The sequence below is a fragment of the Phragmites australis genome, chromosome 9 (genome assembly GCF_958298935.1).
Source record: "Phragmites australis chromosome 9, lpPhrAust1.1, whole genome shotgun sequence".
NCBI classification, from domain to species: Eukaryota; Viridiplantae; Streptophyta; class Magnoliopsida; order Poales; family Poaceae; genus Phragmites; species Phragmites australis.
Window position 1 is genome coordinate 25,850,090 of NC_084929.1, and position 21,441 is coordinate 25,871,530.

Sequence of the window (21,441 nt, forward strand, 5' to 3'; positions counted from 1 at the left end):
GCTCCGCGGTGGTCTTGACCTTGTGCGTGCCTAGCTTCTCGAGCATCCGCTCATCGCGGATGCCTTTCCAGAAGGCGACAATGATAACATGGGGGGTGATCCGTGGGATGGTATTGCGGACCTGGCTGAAGCGCTGTTTGAACCGCCTCAGCTTCTCTCCCTCCCGTTGCTTGACGGCATGGAGGTCGCATTCCAAGCCGGGGCGCACGAAGGTGCCCTGAAAGTTTGCCACAAACTGGTGGCACGGATCATCCCAGGAGCAAATAGAGCCTGGGGGTAAGTTCATGAGCCAAGAGCAGGCAGAGCCCCTCAGGGCCACGTGAAAGTAATTTGCCATCACCTTTTCATTCCCGCCCGCCGCTTGGACGGCGGTGGTATAGATCTGGAGAACTCGACGGGGTCGATGGAGCCGTCGTACTTCTCAAGTAGTTCGAGCCAGACTTTGTGGGCCAGTTAACCCGGCGGAGCTCACCGGTGAACGCTCAGCAGCCCGTGCTGTATACCTCGGCACCGATTGTGCCCCTGAGGGGTGAACGTCGGTGTGCCGAGGAACCCCGGCGGTCGCGGGTCGGCATAAAGGAAGCTTGGTCCTCCACTGCCTCAGCCTCGCGATGGGACTCCCGGCGGCGCTCGAGGGTGACACGCGCATCCTCGATGGCCCTCCACTCATTAATGTGCAAGCGGAGGTCTTGAGCTCCCGTCGTGATCAGGGGGGCGGCACTTCGTTTGGAGCCCCCCTAGTCGGCTCTACCGCCACCCGAAGATGCTCCAGCCTTAGTTGTACCGTAGAGGGAGGTGGTACGGGAACTCTGGGCAAGTACTTGCCGATGAGCCGTGCCCACCAAGTCGGCTACCTCCCGTAGCCAACGGCCCTCTGGCGTTTCCCCTGCTGCCTGGACAGGCGGGTGCCTAAGGAGTGCTTGTGCCGCAAGCAGGGCACTCCCAGGGCTGGCGTCGCCAAAGTTGAGTTTGCGCCGTATCGGCGCTCGGCGTTGCCCGGATATCGATCTTGTGGTAGGGATGATCGGCGCTTGCTGCGGGTTCGGCAGCGCGCCTGTGGCAGTTACGGCCCTACTGGGCCCAGCGTCATTGTCCCTGACATAAGGAGGTGCCGTATGAGACGGCTGTCGACGCTGCTGAGGATGAGCAGGAGCCGGGGCCGCCTGGGCCACGTTTTCCATCTCCTCGTTCGAGTCCGAATCAGCGCGCTAACAACGATGTCCACCCGCCATTTTTTCTACAAAGAACGAGGTGGATTCAGGGATACAACCCCCTACCTGGCGTGCCAGCTGTCGGTGGATGAACACCGCTAGCAGGGATCCTGAGAGACCTCCTTTGAGATTCGACCGGGGGGCTAGTCCTGGAACTACCTCGTATGTGAGATTAATGCGAGTGGGACTTAGGCGGGATGGATCGTCGTCGGCTAGTAGAAATGAATGCACCAAGAATTAGACAGGTTTAGGCCGCGCGGAGGCGTAATACCCTACTCTTGTGTGTTCAGTATGTTAGCAATGCTCTTCTCCTTTCCTTTCCTATCTTTCTCTGGATCTCTCCTCTCCCTTACAAAGTGCTTCCCCCCCACTTTTATCTACCGAGGAGAGGCCATTCAGGGAATGACCAGAACGAGGGCACAAGTTCCCATAAATAATAAATGGAAAGTGACCATCATTGGTCTACAGTTGATGTTACAGAGGGTTGAAAATACATTCCTCGGACGGTTCCATCGGTCTTCGCATCCCAGCTTTAGCAGGCGTAGGGGCGCCCACCAGCCAGCTTCTGAGTACTCTCTCATGCTCGTTTGATCAAAGTATGTCTAATGCAGTCTGATGCGATAGGGCGATGAGCGATAAGCCTCAAGCCCATCAAAGATACCTTCAAGCCGTCTTTCTTCATGGGCCCCGTGAGGGGACATGCGATGGGACCCGCCGTATTAATTGTGCCCACGCCTTCCTGCCAGGCGACGGCAGGGATTGGCGTATTCAGTACGGCAGGCGTGGGGGAGAGTGATTGCATGTGACCGTCCACGCTCCCTATTAAATGTGGCATCGGGCCTCCCACCGACCGACATCTCATCGTGGAGTCCCTGCGGGGTCCACCGGCATGGGGCTTACCAGGTGCTTGGGGCTTTCCGGGTGCTCGGGGACCAACTGTTCTTGGCCACGAGCACCCTCTCCCGGACCTCGCTTCCCTCGGGTCCTCGGGACTCTCTGGGTGCTCGAGGATCACCTGTTATTAACCCCGAGCACCCACTCCCGGACCATGCTTCCCTCGAGTCCTCGAGGAGGTGGTCCCCGAGGGAAGGCACCATGTGGCACCGCGCTGTCCTGGCCTCGGGACTCGGGAACCCCCGGATCCTATATTACCGAAAATGGCGATTTAGGTGCAATTCGATTATAGAACCATTTGTATAGTATATATCCATGTTTTGATGGAATAGATTTAGCATGCGAGTTGAATCAGTCGGGGAAAACACTTTAGAATTCAACTCGGCCAAAACCCGGATAGTCCGGATCAACCTGGAGTGTCCGGCTCAATCCGGAGTATCCAGACTCGACCCGGAGGGTCCGGGTAAATAGCCGAGAGCCTCACTCAGAGCCTCGCATGGAGTGTCTAACCCAACCCGGAGTATCCGGACTCACCTAGAGGTTCTAGGTTATTTCAAAAAAGGCTAACCAAGAGCCATCACCTGGAGGTTCACTCGGAGGTTCCGGAACCCGGATACTCCGAGTTCAACCCAGAGTCTCCGACTTCCTGTTACTTTTTCGGCGTTGTTTAGATCGCAAGTTTCGTTATTCCTCCCTATGTCTTATACCTTTAGCTTGTTGTTATGCATATTGTAGCATATATTGTGCATTTCATTCATGCTCATCATTGAACCCGTTCTTCTCTAGTGAATGAAGAACCGGAGCGTGTCACAACCGTGGATGAAGGCCACGTCAGTCTACCGGAGTTTTGCAAGTGTTACGCGGATAGCATAAGGCAAACCCTAGAGCAGCAAGGCAAGCATCTAAGAATATTTCTCTGAATACTTTGGATCTCCTATGATATGATGTGATAAATATGCTTTATGTATGTTATGCATGAGTTTGAATCGATGTCGGGTTTATGATGAGTAGAACCTATGTTGATGCACTAATTCTCCTATCTTGAATAATTGTTGATCCGTATCCTTATAGCCTAGGTTTAATATGATGTTGTATAACTTAAAATGTTATTCATGATGCTTAGCAAGTGCTTAGGTTCTCGATAGAAGTCGAGCGGTAAAATATATCATCGTTCACGAGCATAGGCTTTAATTACTTATACAATGATCATAATGATGGGTTGATAGTGTCGGTTGGATGAGTGGGGGTAGATGAGGCGAGATGGTGTTTGTGCTACTCGGATGTGGAGTTCGCCTGGGTAGGTCGAAAGAGGGACCCGAACACCGTAGACCGCTTTGCGTCATTTAAGCACTGATCGTTGTTGCAGTTGGCTTTAGTAATTTCTGTTCTTACTACATATCGCATATGGGAACGATAATCCGATTACCTTTATAGCCGTGGCTTTTTGACTTGCAGGTCGATGGTGTCGGGCATGAGGCCAAGAGTAGTTCTAGTTGACCCCCGGAGGCGCATGTTCAAATGATTGGGGTCTTAATAGAAAAGGTTGATATGAGCATCCCCTTGTATGGACATGTGTGGTCATGCAAACCATATTATCCTCAAGTTATGTAGGTAAAGGAGTACCCTTGCAGGGTATAAAAATATTTCAAAATGTCACGCTCTCAGTCATAAGCATGCTTTTATCTATTTGCAGCAGTCGTAGAGTTACGAATGTGGTTTGGTATGGTTGAGATGTTGAGAGGGTTCGTTATAGATGTTACTACTATGGTTTCTTTTACTTTATGTTCAGTTGATATTTATAGATTAGTTTGTTGCTTTGATCAAGTATAGATGCTCACATATGTTTATGTCAAATTTGCTTTCGCATATGAATTTACTTAACCATTTAGCCTTATTCTTACTAACATCCCAATGCATAATCCTCGGAGTCGAGCTATTTATAAGTGTCTATTATGAATTAAGTCTTGCGAGTACTTTCATACTCAGCTGCTCTACAAGTTTTGCTGGTGAGGAGGAGTTAGTTTTTTCTACTTCACGTCCACTTATGTGAGTAGCGGTAATGAGTAGTGCATCCTACTCTTAGAGGTCACGCGTTCAGGGTGAAGCCTAAGGGCATATGGCTTCACTCACTTTTTGTTGTCTTTAGCTTTTGTTTCTACTGCATAGTTTCTTTTGTTGGTTAGGAGTTGAGCAGATTTTAGTCTCCTCCTAGCTCTCTTTTGTTGTAATTGTATTGGCTTAGTGCATGCTTAAAAACTTGTAATATAATGTTAATTACTAGCTCTTCTTAAGCTTTGTTATGATGATCCATGTTGAAAAGGTATGTGTTTCGATCTTGAGCACAAAACACGTGCCGGGACTACTAGAGTAGTATTCTAATTAATCATTGAAGTCATAATTAAGAAAATGATCAACTTAATGATTAATTAGAATATTATTTGAACGGTCCCCACACAAACCAGGCTTAGGCGGGAGGAAGAAAGAAAGTCGAAGAGTGTCTTCTCCTTTGTTTGTTTCAGAGCAACACAGGAAAGCACCTTCTTTCGCTTTAGAAACTCTCAAGTCTTTTTTAAAAAAAACTTTAATGGTTTCAAGAAAGAATAAGTAGTTAAGTTTCTCGGGATACTACTAATTAACTGACTAGTTGAATTGTAGTATCAACTCAATTCTTTAATTGATAGTTTTGCATTAATCATTTTTGCCAAACTTGATTTTTCTTTCTATTTCTTTAGTTTTGTTTCACACTTCTAAGAAACTCTTTAAAAAAAAAGAGTCGTTCTATTATACTATAACATAATAGAAGAGTGATGGTAGTAATTAATAGAATAGAAAGAGTAATTTGCATGGTGGGAACAATGAAATAGATTCTTCATCTTTAGGTTGCAATCGGTATGATTTCTTCTCGCTCTCCTGCTTGTGTTTCACCTCGCACCTAAGCATCACGTTGCTAGTGACAAAGATATCTATGCTCTAAGACAATCATAGTACTGCTAGCATGTTTGGGCAGAGGAAAGGAGGTGACTAGTCACTTCAGGCAAAGCAACGAGTTCATGGGCAAGTGAATAAACGAGATGTGCTAGGGGTTTAAGAAAAAATCAGTGTCATTGAATTAATTGTGAAAAGTATGATTATAATACAATTATTTGTAATTGTTCTCATATTAAATTACTCTTTTAATTCTTTTTTACTTGTCCTTTTGGACAATGACACGTCTCCAATACACAATTACTTTTTTCTAGGCATTTGTTATTAAAAGTTATTAAAATATAATCATTCCAAAGTATTTTTTATGACAAATCTATTAATACTATCGTTACGTGACAAAACTTAATACTTTTGTGTATATAGTTATAAGTTTACTTTTACTTATTGATGTAAAAAATATTACATGTGCAATGGCGGGGTCTAACATTTTCAAATTGGATGTATATAGTTAAAAAAATTGCTTGTCTAATACCCAGGCCATAAGATCAAAACCCAGCCATCATATTCATATAACCATATCAAAGCCTTAGCCAAATCATCATATTCATATAACTGGATCATATAGATATAGCCATCATATTATTTGTAATAACTCCCCCAAGCCAAGTCATAAGATTAAAAATTGAATCCGATAACCGGATGAGATCATGGTAGCTCCTCATATTCATATATATTTAGGTATGAACTCAGAACAATCAACAATGAATCTTGATTCATAAGTCAGAACTTAGAACTTTTACATGTCTAAAACTGTAAACTCTAAATTAACAATATGAACACCAAATTATCACTAGGAAATATGAACAACAAATTAGCAAAAAAATTATGATTTTTTGTGTGAATCATAATTCCTTCTGTGATGTGGAAAAAGATTCGGATTTTCGTTTCTGTGGTGTTGCGCAGACGTGAAGGTTTCTAGCCGAAGATAGTGCATGCGATTTGCAAGGCGGGATAACATCTATAAAGTATGAACAACATAACTACGTAACAAATCATTTTTAGAATCAAAACTAACACCGATGGGCACACTTGCGTTACCATGGCCGCAACCTGTTGCACCGGCCCTGCCTCGGCCTTGCTCGTGCCCGACATGCCGTAGCCGCTCTCCATATTGACTCATGTGCGTTTGACATTTGGGTGTTCGATTGGCTGATTGACCGATGGCGACATTGGTGGAGTGGTGGATTGTGGAGTTGTGGACATAGCTAGGCGCATGGGCTGCTAGGGCACTAGGGTGGTCCGTGGATGTTGCATTGGTCACAGTCATTCATTATTAATTGGGTCATAGAGAATATGATATATAGTATTTTTGTAAAAAAAAAATAGGTGCACATAGGTACACCCACGATGAATAGGGTTGGCAGTCTACTTTGCAACAGCTTATTATGCAGGCGAGGGGAGTGGGGGGGGGGGTGTAGCGTACTTTGCAACAGCTTATTAAGCATCATCATGATCGATGGCATAAACATGACGGTTTGGCATCCACTCTCATGCAATCTAATCCAGTCTAGAAATTCTGCTAATCCAAGCATCAACATGGCACGAAGTCGTAGTTGGTGAGGTGTGTGTATGTTAAGAAATGCCATGTCATGTGAGCTAGTATGTAGTAGCTCGACTGCATTTGCCATACATACATACATACATATAGAGAGAAAGAGAGAGACGCAGGTTGCTGTAGCATCGACTTGGGGACGGACACACATTCGCCCTATGGAACGCAGGAATAAAGAGCACGATTGTGCCACCGGCCGGCCAGAGAATGTACGTACAAACAAACATATACGCGTGAGGCGCCTTCTTCTTCGGCGTGTCAGAGATCTGATCTGACCTGACCTACGTGCATGCATGTGGACGCACGACATCTCAACGTGCATCCTGCGTCTCTTTTCCCCGATCCGATCCATCCGTGATCGACGTATGCATGTGCGCCGTTCCAGCACCAGCGGCGGAGCCAGTAATTGAGGCAAAAAATTAAATAGCTTAAATCTTACGGAAATCCGGAGTTTCCCGTGTCCTGTACGGGGTAACTCTCGTGATAGTTCCGAGGATATCTTGGTTGTATATTTGCAAGATATATTTTGCACTAAATATATGAATTATACTCCCTTTGAATAATGTAAGGTATATTTTATTTCAAAAAGTCAAACTACTTAAGATTTAATTGGCAATTAGTTAAATTATATGCATATTTAATATATAAACTTTGTTTTAATAGATTTGTATTTCAATGTACTTCTAATATGATGTTAATTTTATGAGTAAATTTTGCAAAACTAAAGATACTTTGATAAAATTATCATAAAACTACAAATTTAAGCAATAGTTTTATAAAACTACAGATTTAGTGTCAATTTTATCGTAAAACTACATACACTTTGATAAAATTATCGTAAAACTACAGGTTTAGACAATAATTGCACAAAACTATAGATTTAATGCCGATTTTATCATAAAACTACAGATACTTTGGTAAAATTATCGTAAAAATACAGATTTAAGCAACAATTTCACAAACTACAGATTTAGCGTCGATTTCATCGCAAAACTACAGATTCTAGAGGAGCTGTTCCTAGCCCCGTTATTACTATGACCGGGCTCCACTTGCAGTCTCACAACAACTGCCAGCTCATTAAATGGACCGTTCGGGAGTTCATGTGACTGCAAGTAGGGTCCATTCGTCATGTTAATAGGTTTGCGATATAACCTACAGTTCTACGATAAAATCGACGCTAAATTCGTAGTTTTGTGAAACTGTTGTTTAAATATATAATTTTGTGATTTGCGATTGCGATTTGCGATAATTTTGCCAAAGTATCTATAATTTTATGAGTTCACGGACGGTTGGTTTCATGAGCTGACAGCTGTTGTGAGACTGTAAGCGGGGGCTGGTCATTATGGTAACGGGGCTAGAAACAACTCTTCTAGAATATATAGTTTTGCAATAAATCGGTGTTAAATATGTAGTTTTATGAAACTATTACTTAAATATGTAGTTTTGCGATAATTTTGCAAAAAATATCTATAGTTTTGCGATAAAATCGGCACTAAATCTGTATTTTTATGAAACTATTACTTAAATATGTAGTTTTACGATAATTTTATCAAAATATCTATAGTTTTGAGATAAAATCGGCGCTAAATCTGTAGTTTTGTAAAATTGTTGTTTAAATATGTAGTTTTACGATAATTTTACTAAAGTATATGTAGTTTTGCGATAAAATCGACGCTAAATTTTTTAGTTTTGTGAAATTATTGATTAAATCTGGAGTTTTACGATAATTTTATCAAAGTATGTATAGTTTTACAATAAAATTGGTACCAAACATGTAATTTTATAAACTATTATTTAAATCTGTAATTTAACTTTTATAAAGTACCTGTAATTTTACAAAATTTACTTCTTTTATTTTGTTCAGAGGAGGACAAAAGAACTAATCATCATGAAGACAATGATAATATTTTTTTCAAACACAAAAGTGAAATTGGAGAGCAGCAGAGCGAGTCCTCCAAAAGTCTATAGGGTTGCCAATCCCCGGTCCCCACCCTTTGGGGTTCAATAATTTGAAGCCTTCGCTGCTGAAATCTTATCTCCTGCAGGCTTATCTCGGTTTCCTTGTAAGTATGTGAGTTGTTTTTGCATTTGAATTTTGAAAAGAAAAAAATGCCCTATCATTTGGAAAGAAACTGGAGCAAATTTTAATAGATTACAGAAATGTTCATATGATTCAAATTTGGAAAGAAACTGGAGCAAATTTTGAATCTCAAAGAAGTGGACACAATGGAAAAGCAAAAACGGCCCATTATAAGTGCTACTAGTAATATGATATTGTGGTGCACCCACACTATATATAACTATGATTCAAACTTTGAATGGCTTGAACAACTATAGAAATTTTCTTTGCTTATGCTTTTTCTTTGTCAAATCATGAACCCATAAATCTTCTACAAATCTTATTTTTGCCTACCACTATTGTTAAAAGTTTCCCTTCCGCTTTGAGTCTAAATACTACAAGCCTACACCTGACGCTGTGCAATAGACCTATGGTATAAAGGACATGACGCCGTGAAAATAATCTATTTTTAACATATTTTCCTGAAGAATTCATTTGTAAATAAGTTTTTTAAAACGCTAAAAAAATAAAAATTCCACTAGTCGCTCGCCGCTCGCCGCTCCACCCAATCAAAGCACAGTGAGTCCCTCTACTAGTACGGAGTAGTAACTTGACACTCACACTGCCTCGCTAATCCGCACCTAATCCGGCGTGCCGGGGGCGAGCAAGGAAGGAATCCCGGTCGGAGTACCACCACCGCACAAGCCATCGCCAGAGGTAGTAGAAACAAACCAGAAGTCCTGCTGCAAGACAACTCCGCAAAGCGGAGGGGTTGCAAGAAGCCGGAGTACCCCGCGAGCGGGTTCTTCTCTAGGCTTTATGCCCGGATCTGGGGGAGAGGGGCTCGCTTCGCCTCGCCGGATCCGATGCGTGGGCGGCCGGGTGGTGATTCGCGGTTCCAGGTATGGTGGGTTTGGCCCGTCCGCTGCAGTTAATTTCTCGGGTGGTTTTGGGGTGGGGTTAAAACGATGCTGTGCGTGGTTTCTTGGTGGGGTTTTGAGGGGAGATTCGTGCGGGAGATGCGGCCTTGCGAGGTTGGCGCTGGTTACATACTGGCAGCGGTGAGGAATTCCGCAATGCCGCCGGATTCGCTTGTAATTTCATGCGCCCTGCCGCGGTTCTTGAATGCCTTTATTTGCTGCGCTTCTTTTGCTTTTCCTTGCTATTTTTCTCTTTCTTGTGAAGGTTGTTTGTGTTTTAGAAAGATTTATTTTTCTTATTTTGATTTTGGCAGTTGCTCTCATGTTTTGGCCTTTGTTCCAAATTGTTTTGCCTCTAATGCTGGAAGATTGCAAGAACATTATGGGGGGCGTGATTTGCAATTTCTGCCTTTTAACGTCTCTTGTTTCGGAGACTTCAATTTTTAAAAGCTGTACCTTTTCTTCTGGTGTTGTTTTCTTATTCAACCCACTCCAGATTCTGCAAATGCTTAAGATTTCGAGCTTCCGCTGTTGCAGTTTGAGGTATTCGCAGCTCTAGTAGTAATTCTTTGCAGTTTTTGTTTTATGGAGCACCCGTTCAATCTATCTGACGTTTCAAATTCTAGAATTAGCTTGTTTACGGTAACACGGCGCAATCTTGATTTTTCTTTTGGGATCGTATACTTTTCCTCATCGTCCTCTTTTCCCCACCTTGCAATGTTGCTATTCCTGTTTCAGCTGGAGATTGTGAAAAACAGTTTATAGAAGTTGGATTGTGAAAAACTAGATTATAAAAAGTTGGATTGTGAAAAGCTTTTAAACTGTAGATTCTAAAAAACTTTGATGGATAGTTTAGTAAAATAGATTTTCACAATCTATCAAAAAGCCGAGAAAAATCAGCTTCTCAAATTCCCACAATCCAACCAATAGATTTTAAAAAGCTATAACTAAAAGCTGTCTATTTGTTTCAGCTTCGGATTAAAAAGCTGAAAGCTATAATTCGAAACTGAAACAAACAAGTCATTAGGTACTGTCGATATTTACTTGTTTGACCGCTTGGCATATGTAGAGCTAGAACATCGTGTAGGTGAACTGTTGATTTCTGAGGGTAGGTGTGGTGAGATTGATACCAATGGTCTCATGTGTGGTTGGAAATTTGGAATTGATCATGAGTTCGTGACCCTATCGTGTTTTAGTTAGCAGTGATGGGAAATTATTGATTCCTAAAGGGTATGGTTAGGGAGCTTATATCATTGTCAGTGCGTCCTGACATTGTTTATGAGCTCTGCTAGTCCTGTTGAAATAGCTATGCAAGGATCTCATTCTTCCTTGCAAGATATTGCTTGTTCTTGTGCGTGATGTCACAAGGTGGACTCACACCAGGGTTGTAGGTTGCATTCAGAGATTTTCCGGTGGAGCTAGCTCCACTTATTTAACTATGTATTGTCTGAAAGCACTGAACAATTTTGGCAAGTACTGTTCTGCTTGATTGTCAAAATGAAACCTCAATTGTGGCCCTATATGTATGAATTTGTCTTGTTTAATTTTGCAGGGTGTACAAGTAAAGTTTGCCCAACTGTAATGAATCAGGTACAAAATATAATAATGGCAACTGAGGTCAATCAAAACTATTTTGCATGGCCACAGGAGGAATCATCTGTGCAGGATATTTCTCAGGTAACCTCTCTTTCACTATTCATTTTATTGGCATGCACAATGTCCAGTCATAGAATTTACCTGATGTGATACAAATTGCTAGAACTCCTATGGCTACTATTAGGCATGTCTCCATCTGAAGAACATTCTTTTTATATCAGCATGCATAATATCCAGTCGAAGTAACGATCAAATGTCTAAGAACTGGTGAACTCCTATGTGCCAGTGTAATAGAAGTTGCTAAAACTTCCATAATCCATGGTAAATAGTAACTACTATTAGGCATGTTTGTGCTGGTGTACTAGTTAGTTTTGTCAACCCAAAAGCTTCCTTACAAGCTAACAACCTTTCTGTGAGTTTAGAATCATTGCATTTGTTCAAGGTAATTATTGACGTCTTGTTGATATTCTCACTTCTTTATTTCTGTCCTATTTCTTCCTTTAGGGAACATCTCAAGTGTTTGGTCATGGTTCCATATCTTTTGGAAGATTTGACTTGGAATCACTAGAATGGGAGAAGTGGTCTGTATTTACCAACGACAGGCGTCACGAAGAGTTTGGAAAGTTCAATGGATTAGTTGCTAAGAAGAGGGCATACTTTGAAGAATACTTTAAGAGGATTAGGGAGCTCAAGGCTTTACAGCAACAAAACCAGCAAACTGAACTTAATCTGGAATACAGTGGTGATGGTAGTGATTCTAGTCAGACGGGAGAAGATGAACCAACTGCAGAGCATGGAGCTCCTACTGGATCTGGAATACTTGTTGATGATTCCATGGAACAAACAACAGCTGCAACCACATTTGAGCATGAAATGGAATGCTATGATGATCATGAGAATATGAGCTTAGTTAATGAAATTTCTGCATCAACTCTTTCTTCATTGGTTGGTGGGTTGCAGCAAATTGGAAAACAAATGAGAGGAAATGTTTGTGGCAGAATGGATGTGTCGCAGCAAAATGCTAATTCCAGTCAAGATGATCCTGGGATGGCACATGAGACCATGATGACTCCTAAGGGAACTATCAAGAAAGACTCTCGGATTGGTCAAGCTTCAAAAATAATTCCAAAGACTGTCAAGACAACTTCTAGTAATGGTCTTGATCACACAATTGTTACTAAGGTATTTGCACACTAAATTTGTACATGTTTTTATCTTGTTAATTGTTGCAATCTATATATACTTTGTTTTCTAATAAGTATAATATTGTCCTGGATCCCTGAATGACCACCGGTTTCTTACTGTGCAAGACACGAAAAAATGCCCACATTCTCTGGAACTGCAGAACTAGAATACATAAGTTAGGCCCTCTCGATTTGAAATACCTCGTTGCATGCCTAGATTGGTTTCTACAATTTCTTGCTTACCTTTAGCCATACAAATATATGTTCTGTTCTGTGTTTATTATATGGCTTGAAACCTGTATATCATTTCACAAAGTTGCTATTTTTCATGAATAATTTCAGGGACCTGGTTCAGGCAAGCCCAGTGTGATAAACCAGATGGTCAAGCCAGAAAATATCCTGTCATTGCGAAGGCCAAGAGAAGCAACTTGTGATTTGGTTGGCACAGTAGTAAGAAATGGTATTTCAAGTTTAAGAAGACCTTCCTCAGCAGCATCACAATGGCCTTCTACCAAAGAACGGCGACCTGTCACCAGAGATGCTTCAAGGAATCCTGCTGAAGTTACCACCCCATGCCGGCCTTCTACTTCTGAAAGACGCCCTGTCACCAGAGAGTCAGCACTAAAGCATGCGAACAATGCTACCCCATGTCGACCTTCCACCACTGACAGGCGCCCTGTCACCAAAGACTCAGCACAAAAGCAATCCAACGTTGCTACTCCATGTCGACCTTCTACGGCCAACAGGCGCCCTATCACCAAAGAGTCAGCACCAAAACTATCCAATAATGCTACCCCACGTCGACCTTCTACTGCTGACAGGCGCCCTGTCACCAAAGAGTCAGTACCAAAGCAATTCAACATTGCTAGCCCACATAGACCTTCTACTGACGAAAGGCACCGTACCACCAGAGATATGGCAACACAGCATGTTGGTATTGCCACCTCATGTTGGCCATCTACTGACAAACAATGCCCTATCACCAGAGAGGGTGCACATAAGAATGCCGATGTTGTCACCCTGCGCCGGCCTTCTACTGCCGAGAGATGCCCAATTTCTAGAGATGTCACACCAAAGCATGCCATTGCAGGTCCGCCATGCAGGCCTTCTACTGCTGAGAGGCGCCCCATTGCTAGGAATGTTGCACCGAAGCATGCTCTGCCTCACAGGCCTTCTACTGCTGAGAGACGCCCTGTTACCAGAGAGGCCGCATTGAAGCAAGCTAACGTTGCAAGCTCACGTTGGCCTTTGACCCCAGATAGATGTCTCACCAAAAAAAGGGAGATTTCCACCCCATGGCACCCTTCCACTGGAGAAAGCCACCCTATCACCAATGACAGTACCCTGAAATTGGATCCAAAAACACCTATCAGGTTGAGAGCAATGCCGAACTATTCGAAGGGTGCTACAGTCACAGCAGTATGTTCCAATCCAATCTCACCATATCACATAAATATAATAATGTATTCTAAAATTCAGAAGGATTAACTCAACTCTTTTTAAGTTTACCGTGGAGAATATAAAAGGCAGAGTTTCTCATAATGAATTCTTGTTTCCTTTGTGTTCCTCATGCAGGTTACTCCCAAAAAGGCAATAACTCCCAATCTTGTTAAAAGTAGCAAGCCGGAAAACATAAGGTTGCTGTTGCAAACTTATTCAAGGACGCTTGACTAAATAACTTGCATTGAGATTTAACTGCTATTTTTTGTATTATTCTGCAGCTATGCGGAAGAAAGGTTGGAACTTCAAGTGGATGGGAAGCAAAAGTCAAGGTGCTAATTCTATCAGGGATCTTTTTCAGAACAATTATACATGGGACCTGGAGTTCTTGGATTGTCAAAATTGGATTAATCCTATTGCTTTAACCACTGTGTCTTATTTTTCAGCTCTTTTAACCTTCCTCCTAGGAAAATGTTGACTTCCAATGTTAGAGATGATCGAGTTCTAGAAGTTTTCAGAAAGCCAAACAAGGAGGTAACAAGCTCTCCCACTCTCTCTTTCATCCTTTTATGTATGTTGCGACTGGTTTGTGGCCATACAAGATAGGATAGGATCCGAAATAATAATATACATGATAGGGTAGAGGTAGCGCCAATTGAAAAAAAGTTTGTCCAACATCGGTTGAGATGGTTTGGACATGTCTAACGGAGGCCTCCAGAGTCACCTGTGTATAGCGGGATGCTAAGGCGCACTGATAATATGAAGATAGGCAGGGGTCGATCAAACTTAACATGGGAGGAGTTTGTAAAGAGAGACTTGAAGGAATGAAATATCTCCAAAGAACTATCCACGGATAGAAACGTGTAAAAGTTAGCAATCTATGTGACAGAACCATAGCTTATGCATCAGTCTCTTTATACCTTTTTTTTATTTTGTTACTATTACTAATATATTTATTATTATTATTGTTTTCACATCATCTTTTTAGTTGGATCTTGTGGATTTCTTCTCTAGCCTACCCAACTTGCTAGGGACAAATGCTGCTGTTGTTGTCCAGTATACATACATATGGGACTGCAGTGGCTAAGTTAGCCAGATCAAATGTTTTGTCTGTATCCTAAATGCTTCTATATTGAGCTACATTACTGATAAACCTGAGTATAAATTAGCTCCCAGTAGTCACAGGAAAGCCCTAAAACAAAGGTTGAACTGATGCCATTACATACGCTAAGAGTAGGCTCATGGCATAGTCGTTTCCAGCTTACTCTAGAACCTTTCATGGGGCCTCATGATAGTATTAGCCATGGCTTGGAAATCTGCTAGTGACTGGCTGGTAAACCGGAACTGCATCTGGTTCTGCCTTTCAGAGCTCTGGTCATTTCATCCCTAATACAGTAATACTTCCCTAAATGCAATCAATATCAATTATAATATGTACAATTTTGGGGAGGCTAATTGCCCTTTTATTTATAGTAGTAGGATTACATCGAACTGAATTTGGGACTTTGTTGGTACATACTCCATTTCTAGCTACACCCTTTGGTTCTGTTTGGTCTTTAGGACCCCACATACCTAGGCACAAAATATGTGTATGTGCACTTTTAACAAATGATCAAAACAATGAATCCTGGTAAAGAATAAGGGCAAGAATATTTGAATTAGAAAACCCTTAGCTTGACAAGAATTGGCCACCGGTTGGCTGTAAGTGGCGAAAACCTCTAACACTAGATTCTGATAAATCATCTTATCGGAGACACTAGAGCTGAAATGAGGGAATGAAACTACAAGAACAAACACCATTGCTGCTGATTTATCATGATTATCTTTTTGTAGGGCTTTCAGGAGAGAGTGCGGGCTCAAGCTTTTGCATCAAATAAAACTACTCTGCAGACCGGAAGTGTAAAGATGAGGGCTTCTGTGGTATGGACTATTATCTTTTTCATTGTACAACAATCATTGCAATTTGCAAAATAATGAAGTATTCATGATTGGATGCATAATTTTGAAGTCTATAACTTGAAATTATGTTTGACTTTTGCTCAATTGATCCTTCAGCCTCCACCGCCACCTCCCCCACCATGCCGACCATCTTGCAACGAGAGGAAGCCAAATGTCAACAATTTGCCTGCTGGTGGAAGAAAGCCGAAGTAAGCTATCGATAACAAGCACTGAAAACTGTCCTAGATAAAATATGTTTCACTTTGACTTTAACCTTCTTGCATACACTTTATGTATCCCACCTTACACCATCTCTTTGATCCAACGCAGGGCCTCCACTCCACACTGGCACTAACCCAGTATAAAGTCTCCAGTCTAGGATCCTGTAGGATAACAAGATAAATATGAAGTTGTGAAGGAAAATGAAGCGATCGACTTGACCTAGAAGCAGCACCCACCCATGCTATTCCCCACCTGTCCACGATTGATGCAATCTTGTGTCATTACCGCCACATTTGTCACTTGTGTCAGAGTAACCGTAGTAGTGTATGTAGCTACGTGTATCATATCCACTAATGCCATCGTAGTTCTACCGTCCCAGATTTAACTAGAATATTGTATATACCTGAAATAATTGGGGCTTTAGCTGAAGAAAATTGACGCAGAAATTATCCCCAAGATTTGCAGGTACCTTGCAGTTTCTTGAACTGTTAAAACTTGAAAGATGTTCATCCGGAGCTACTAAATGATTGATGGTTAATATCTGCGTAACTGTGTTTATTCGGTTCGTTTCTTGCGGAACTGATTAGAAGCCCTTTGATGCCGTGTTCAGACGGCCCTGGAGCAGGTCTCCAAATCCCGCTGGAAGTTGAAATCTGTTGAAAGTTGAAATCATGTTACCTGCTCCTGACCAAGGTCCGAAAAGCTTCTTAAACCATATGCCTTGAAGAGCCATGATACCATATGTCAATTTGTCATACGTCAAAATTTCTATATTTACTTTCGAGGTTTTTTTCGGATGGATGAATTTTACACGAACTTGGTAGGAAGAGTGCAAGGATCTGCACTTCTAAAGGGATGTTCATGGAATTCTAACGTTCATGGAATTTCTGTGCCGTGAAATCTCACCATATGTTGTGGAAATCATGATTTCGTGGTGTTATGGAATTTCTTTCGAATAGATGGAATTTATTTCAAGGCGGATGGGAGATATATGATGGCTCAAGATGTTATGATCTAAGGATCATTACAGGGATAAACACCTGCCGGAAGGATAGTCGGGTGGCGTCGGCTGCTAAGGGATGGATTAGACTAATAATGAGAGATATTTAGAATATTTTGAGAGACTTAAATTAATACTTTATAAGATGTATCAGGTGCTCCTTTGTATAGAGAGATGAAATTACAAATCTAAATTAATTCTAACTCCTAACTTATTTCTTATAAACTTATCTCTAAGCAATCTTAATTCAATTCAACTCCTAATTTATCTCTTACCAAATTTATCCGTAAACAAATTAATTTGAATCTTAACATATCAAACTTATCTTCTAATTAAAAATAAGATTTATCTCCCGCTGCCGCGGCCATAATAGCGACCGACTGACTGCTTTGACATTACACCCCCGCTTGTGTTTGGCTTAGTTGTTCCGTGTACATATTAGTGTTTGGCTGCCCAGACCCTGTGAGGGCATAATCATCACTGCCTGGTTGAATTCAAGGGCATCAGGGAGCTTGGTAGTTTTTCCGGACATGCTATGCTATTGGATATATATGTGGGTATTGTCAAATACATTGTGTTTTCGGGATCATCGGTACTTAACTTGCAGGATCTCTTTGTATGACCACCTTTACCCTTCTCATTTTATATTATTTTCATACTATTATGTGAGTCATTTTGCTCTTAAAGTAGATATCCTATTAACAAATTAATTGAATTTATTCTTTGCATAATCTTTCCTCACCATCTACTGCTAACTGATGAATTTTTAGTGCTCCGTTCAAACTTCTTGATTTCCTGGCACTTACTCCTTGCATACTATTTGACACTGATTTTGAGACCACCGCTTGATCTGATCTGATCCCACCCCGACTGTGCCATCATGTGATCTGGCAAGATATCCTAAAGGAGCAATCCATCAAGGACCCGGTTCCTGTAGTGTGACTGCAACTTAAGCATAGCTGCAAGGATCAATCCATCAAAGGAGCATAGCTGCAAGGATCAGTCCATCAAAGGAGCATAGCTGCAAGGATCAAATGGAAATTGGTTTACCAGACAAACTCATTTCTTGAGCCTTAGTTGAATAAACTACGTTTCTCTTTGTTTGTTTACATCCAGACTAAAGGTGCAATGTGTTTTCTTTTTTATATTTCAATTCATGAGGATTGAGATGTTTAGCTTTCAGCTTGGCAATACTATTCAGAATATTATGACTTCACAGATGCAAAGAAGGCGTTCTAGATATTCCATTACTTACTACTTAAGTTAATCACATATTGATGAACAAAAAGGTGACACTTCGGTAAAGTTGTCCAAATAGTTAAGTTGGAATGGCCATGTTGTCTTTCGTTAAAGGCAAAATGTGGCACTCTAAAACTACTACTGGATTTCTTTCGTCAGGGTAGTAGAATATCATATTTGTGCAGTTACGCAATGAAGTTATCTTTTTGCATTATTCTAAAAAGATAAGTTATTTTTCTGTACTGATAGATACTTTTATACTAAGAAATATTAGGTGGATACTATTGCAAAGATATTTATATTGGAGAAGTTCCAACAAGATAATGTTGTCAACACGCACAGAAAGGACTTGTGTCTTGTGTCTGTTATAGGTTTTGGCTTGCTTAAGCTAGTTCTATGAATGTGGTTGAGTCAGCAATTATGATAAGTACTGTGGATTTTTATTTAGCTTTGCTAATTTGATTTCAATAATTGCTCCTCCTTGCTACTAAATATTGCCTGTCCAAGCTCCACCTTTTCTCGATCAAAACAGTTCTCCCTTTACAACCGTCTTATTTGCACTCGATAAGGTATCACGAACCAGCCACCGGTTGTACTATCTGTTGCGATTAGTAAGAACACTTGCAAAAGCGTGGTAAGACACTTGAGATTGTGTAATTTCACTTCAATCTTCACCATCTAGTAATTGATAGGGATAATATATTTTTACTGTCTCTTGTTTGTTACTAATCATGATAGGTGAAGCATCGGATACGAAATAGTATATTTTGAGAGAAGAACTCACAATGTTGTTAGATGATCATCGACAAGCCATTAATGAAGACATTGATAAGAAGCTTGTGGGAACAAATATTGTATTGCAGCAAGTCAACGATAGCATTGCAATGTTCAATACGTGTTTTGATCGGCTGGTCACTCAACCCCCGAACAGGGGCCATATGGACCCTCATGATACAGCCCATGAACATGACGAGTCCGTCGCCAATTATGAAATTTTGAGGTAAGAATAAGACGCCTTTGATGTACGACAACGGGACCGATTAAACTGCAACTGTCAAGGTATGAGAGGTAATAATTTTCAGCAAAATAACCTACATGTTAATGATGATCCATTTGCTAAGATTAAATTTATTATACTATCTTTTACGAGTGCCTATGATGCTGAGAAATATTTGGATTGGGAGATGACTGTCGAACAAAAGTTTGATGCTCATTTAGTTCCTAAAGTGCATAGAGTTAGGCAAACCACTAGTGAATTTAAAGATTTTACAATTATCTAGTGGAATAGAGTATGCATTGATGGATTAACATCTACTACATGTAATACTTTAAAGGTTGCTATGCGTAACAGATTTGTTCCATCCTATTTTAAATGTGATTTGTGTAAGAATTATAGGGCTTAAATCAAGATCATAGATCCATAGAAGAATATTATCAGGAGCTATAAATTAGTATGTTACGTTGTGATATTATTGAGGATGAAGAGGCTGCAATGTCACACTTTTATGGAGGATTAAGATGTGAAATTCAGGATATAGATGATTACAAAGACTATAATAGTGCTTCTAGATTATTCTAACTTGCATGTTTGAAAGAGAAAGAATTACAGGGACGACAACAAAGACCTAGGAATAATTTTGGAAGCATGACTACTTCAAAATCAACGCCGGGACAAGTCAAAATAGCCCCATATTCAGCTACGCGGTCTGCTGCCCCCTTCTCGAGTAGGGCGCATTTAGCAGCACCTCCAACCCCGTCATCTGCTTTAGAGGTAAGCAAATCTGTTAATGTGCAGGCTCTAGCCAAGAGCTCTTCTTTGGTTGCTTCTATAGGTTGTTCGACAAAAATAGTATACCACGTTGCAAGGGAATGGGCCACGCCATAAAAGATTGTCCAAGTCAACAAACATACATTGCAACAGAAGATGGTGGGTATGTGAGTGCTAGTGATGTTGAGGATGAATATACTCTTACAACTAACTATATAGGAAATGAGGATGAACATGAGACAGAAATCGACCACGAGGAAGAATTGAGTGCTGCTACCACAGAGAACTATAGGATCTTTATTGTGCAATGAGTGTTAAGCACTCAAATAGAGCAAGCAAAACAGCTACAATGCTATAATTTATTTTAGATGTTCATCATAGTCAAGGATTACCGTGTTCGAGTCATTATTGACGGAGGGAGCTGCAACAACTTGGTAAGTTCAGATTTGATCAAGAAGCTTGAATTGCCGATAAGGACACATCATCATCCTTACCACATTCCTTGGTTCAACAATAGTGGTAAGGTGAAGGTAATGCAAATAGCTAATGTGCATTTTTCTATTAGTTCATACCATAATTGTGCTGATTTCGATGTAGTTCCAATGCAAGCATGCTCACTCTTATTAGGTTGACCATGTGAATTTGATACTGATGCAACACATCATGGTAGGAGTAATAAGTACACTCTTATGTATAAAGAAAAGAAAATAACTTTTTTACCTTTAACCCCTGCCAAAACTATGAAATATGAACAAGAGATAGCTGAAAATAAGAGAAAAGAGCATGAATATGAAAATCAGCAAGTAGCAAAAATATATGTATTCTCCACCCAAAAAGGAGAAATTGACTACAAGTTCTAAGTCCGATGGAATTAAATTGAAAGGGTGTGTTATGCTTGCCACCAAATCTGACCTTTTTGAAATTTATGATAACGAACTGCCATGTTATGCTTTGATATGCAAAGATGCCTTAGTTTCATTCGAGGATATATCTAGCTCTTTGCCTCCTATTGTTGCTAACCTTTTACAAGAGTTTATGGATGTATTTTCAGCTAAGGTACCCCCGGGATTACCACCTATTCGAGCTATCGAACATCAAATTGATTTGATTTCGGGAACAACCTTGCCAAACCGTGCTCATATATGACCAATCCAGAAGAGACTAAGGAAATTCAGTGATAACTCCAAGACCTTTTGGATCGTGGGTACGTATGAGAAAGTCTTAGTCCTTGTGTTATTCCCGTTATTTTGGTTTCAAAGAAATACGGTAGTTGACGTATATGTGTTGATTGTAGGGCCATCAATAATATTACCATAATATATCATCATCCTATCCCTAAGTTAGACAACATGCTTGATGAGTTGAGTGGTTCTATAATTTTCACTAAAATTGACTTGAGAAGTGGATACCACCAGATTAGGATGAAATTTGGA

General features: G+C 41.0%; 1 protein-coding gene across 3 annotated transcripts; it reads left to right on the forward strand.

The window, feature by feature from the left end:
* The first annotated feature begins 9,251 nt into the window (after nucleotides 1-9,251).
* Nucleotides 9,252-16,541, forward strand: LOC133928904 (uncharacterized). Of its 3 annotated transcripts, none has more exons than XM_062375422.1 (10): nucleotides 9,252-9,603; nucleotides 11,174-11,298; nucleotides 11,722-12,399; nucleotides 12,744-13,820; nucleotides 13,977-14,038; nucleotides 14,123-14,173; nucleotides 14,288-14,375; nucleotides 15,675-15,761; nucleotides 15,897-15,988; nucleotides 16,110-16,541. In XM_062375422.1, the coding sequence occupies exons 2-10, from the start codon at nucleotides 11,203-11,205 to the stop codon at nucleotides 16,132-16,134; spliced, it is 2,256 nt and encodes a 751-aa protein (XP_062231406.1). In that variant the 5' UTR covers nucleotides 9,252-9,603; nucleotides 11,174-11,202; the 3' UTR covers nucleotides 16,135-16,541. The 3 variants fall into 3 exon arrangements, with proteins under 3 accessions (XP_062231406.1, XP_062231408.1, XP_062231407.1); XM_062375424.1 differs by having other exon boundaries at nucleotides 14,309-14,375; XM_062375423.1 differs by lacking the exon at nucleotides 9,252-9,603 and adding an exon at nucleotides 9,677-10,164.
* Nucleotides 16,542-21,441: the final 4,900 nt, after the last annotated feature.

Excerpts from the sequence above, each read along its gene's own strand:
- LOC133928904 (XM_062375422.1), top strand. The coding sequence starts at position 11,203 with ATGAATCAGGTACAAAATATAATAATGGCAACTGAGGTCAATCAAAAC. Across the intron at positions 13,821-13,976 it reads AGGGTGCTACAGTCACAGCA|GTTACTCCCAAAAAGGCAAT; the intron begins GTATGTTCCAAT and ends TTCCTCATGCAG. Across the intron at positions 14,039-14,122 it reads AGCAAGCCGGAAAACATAAG|CTATGCGGAAGAAAGGTTGG; the intron begins GTTGCTGTTGCA and ends ATTATTCTGCAG.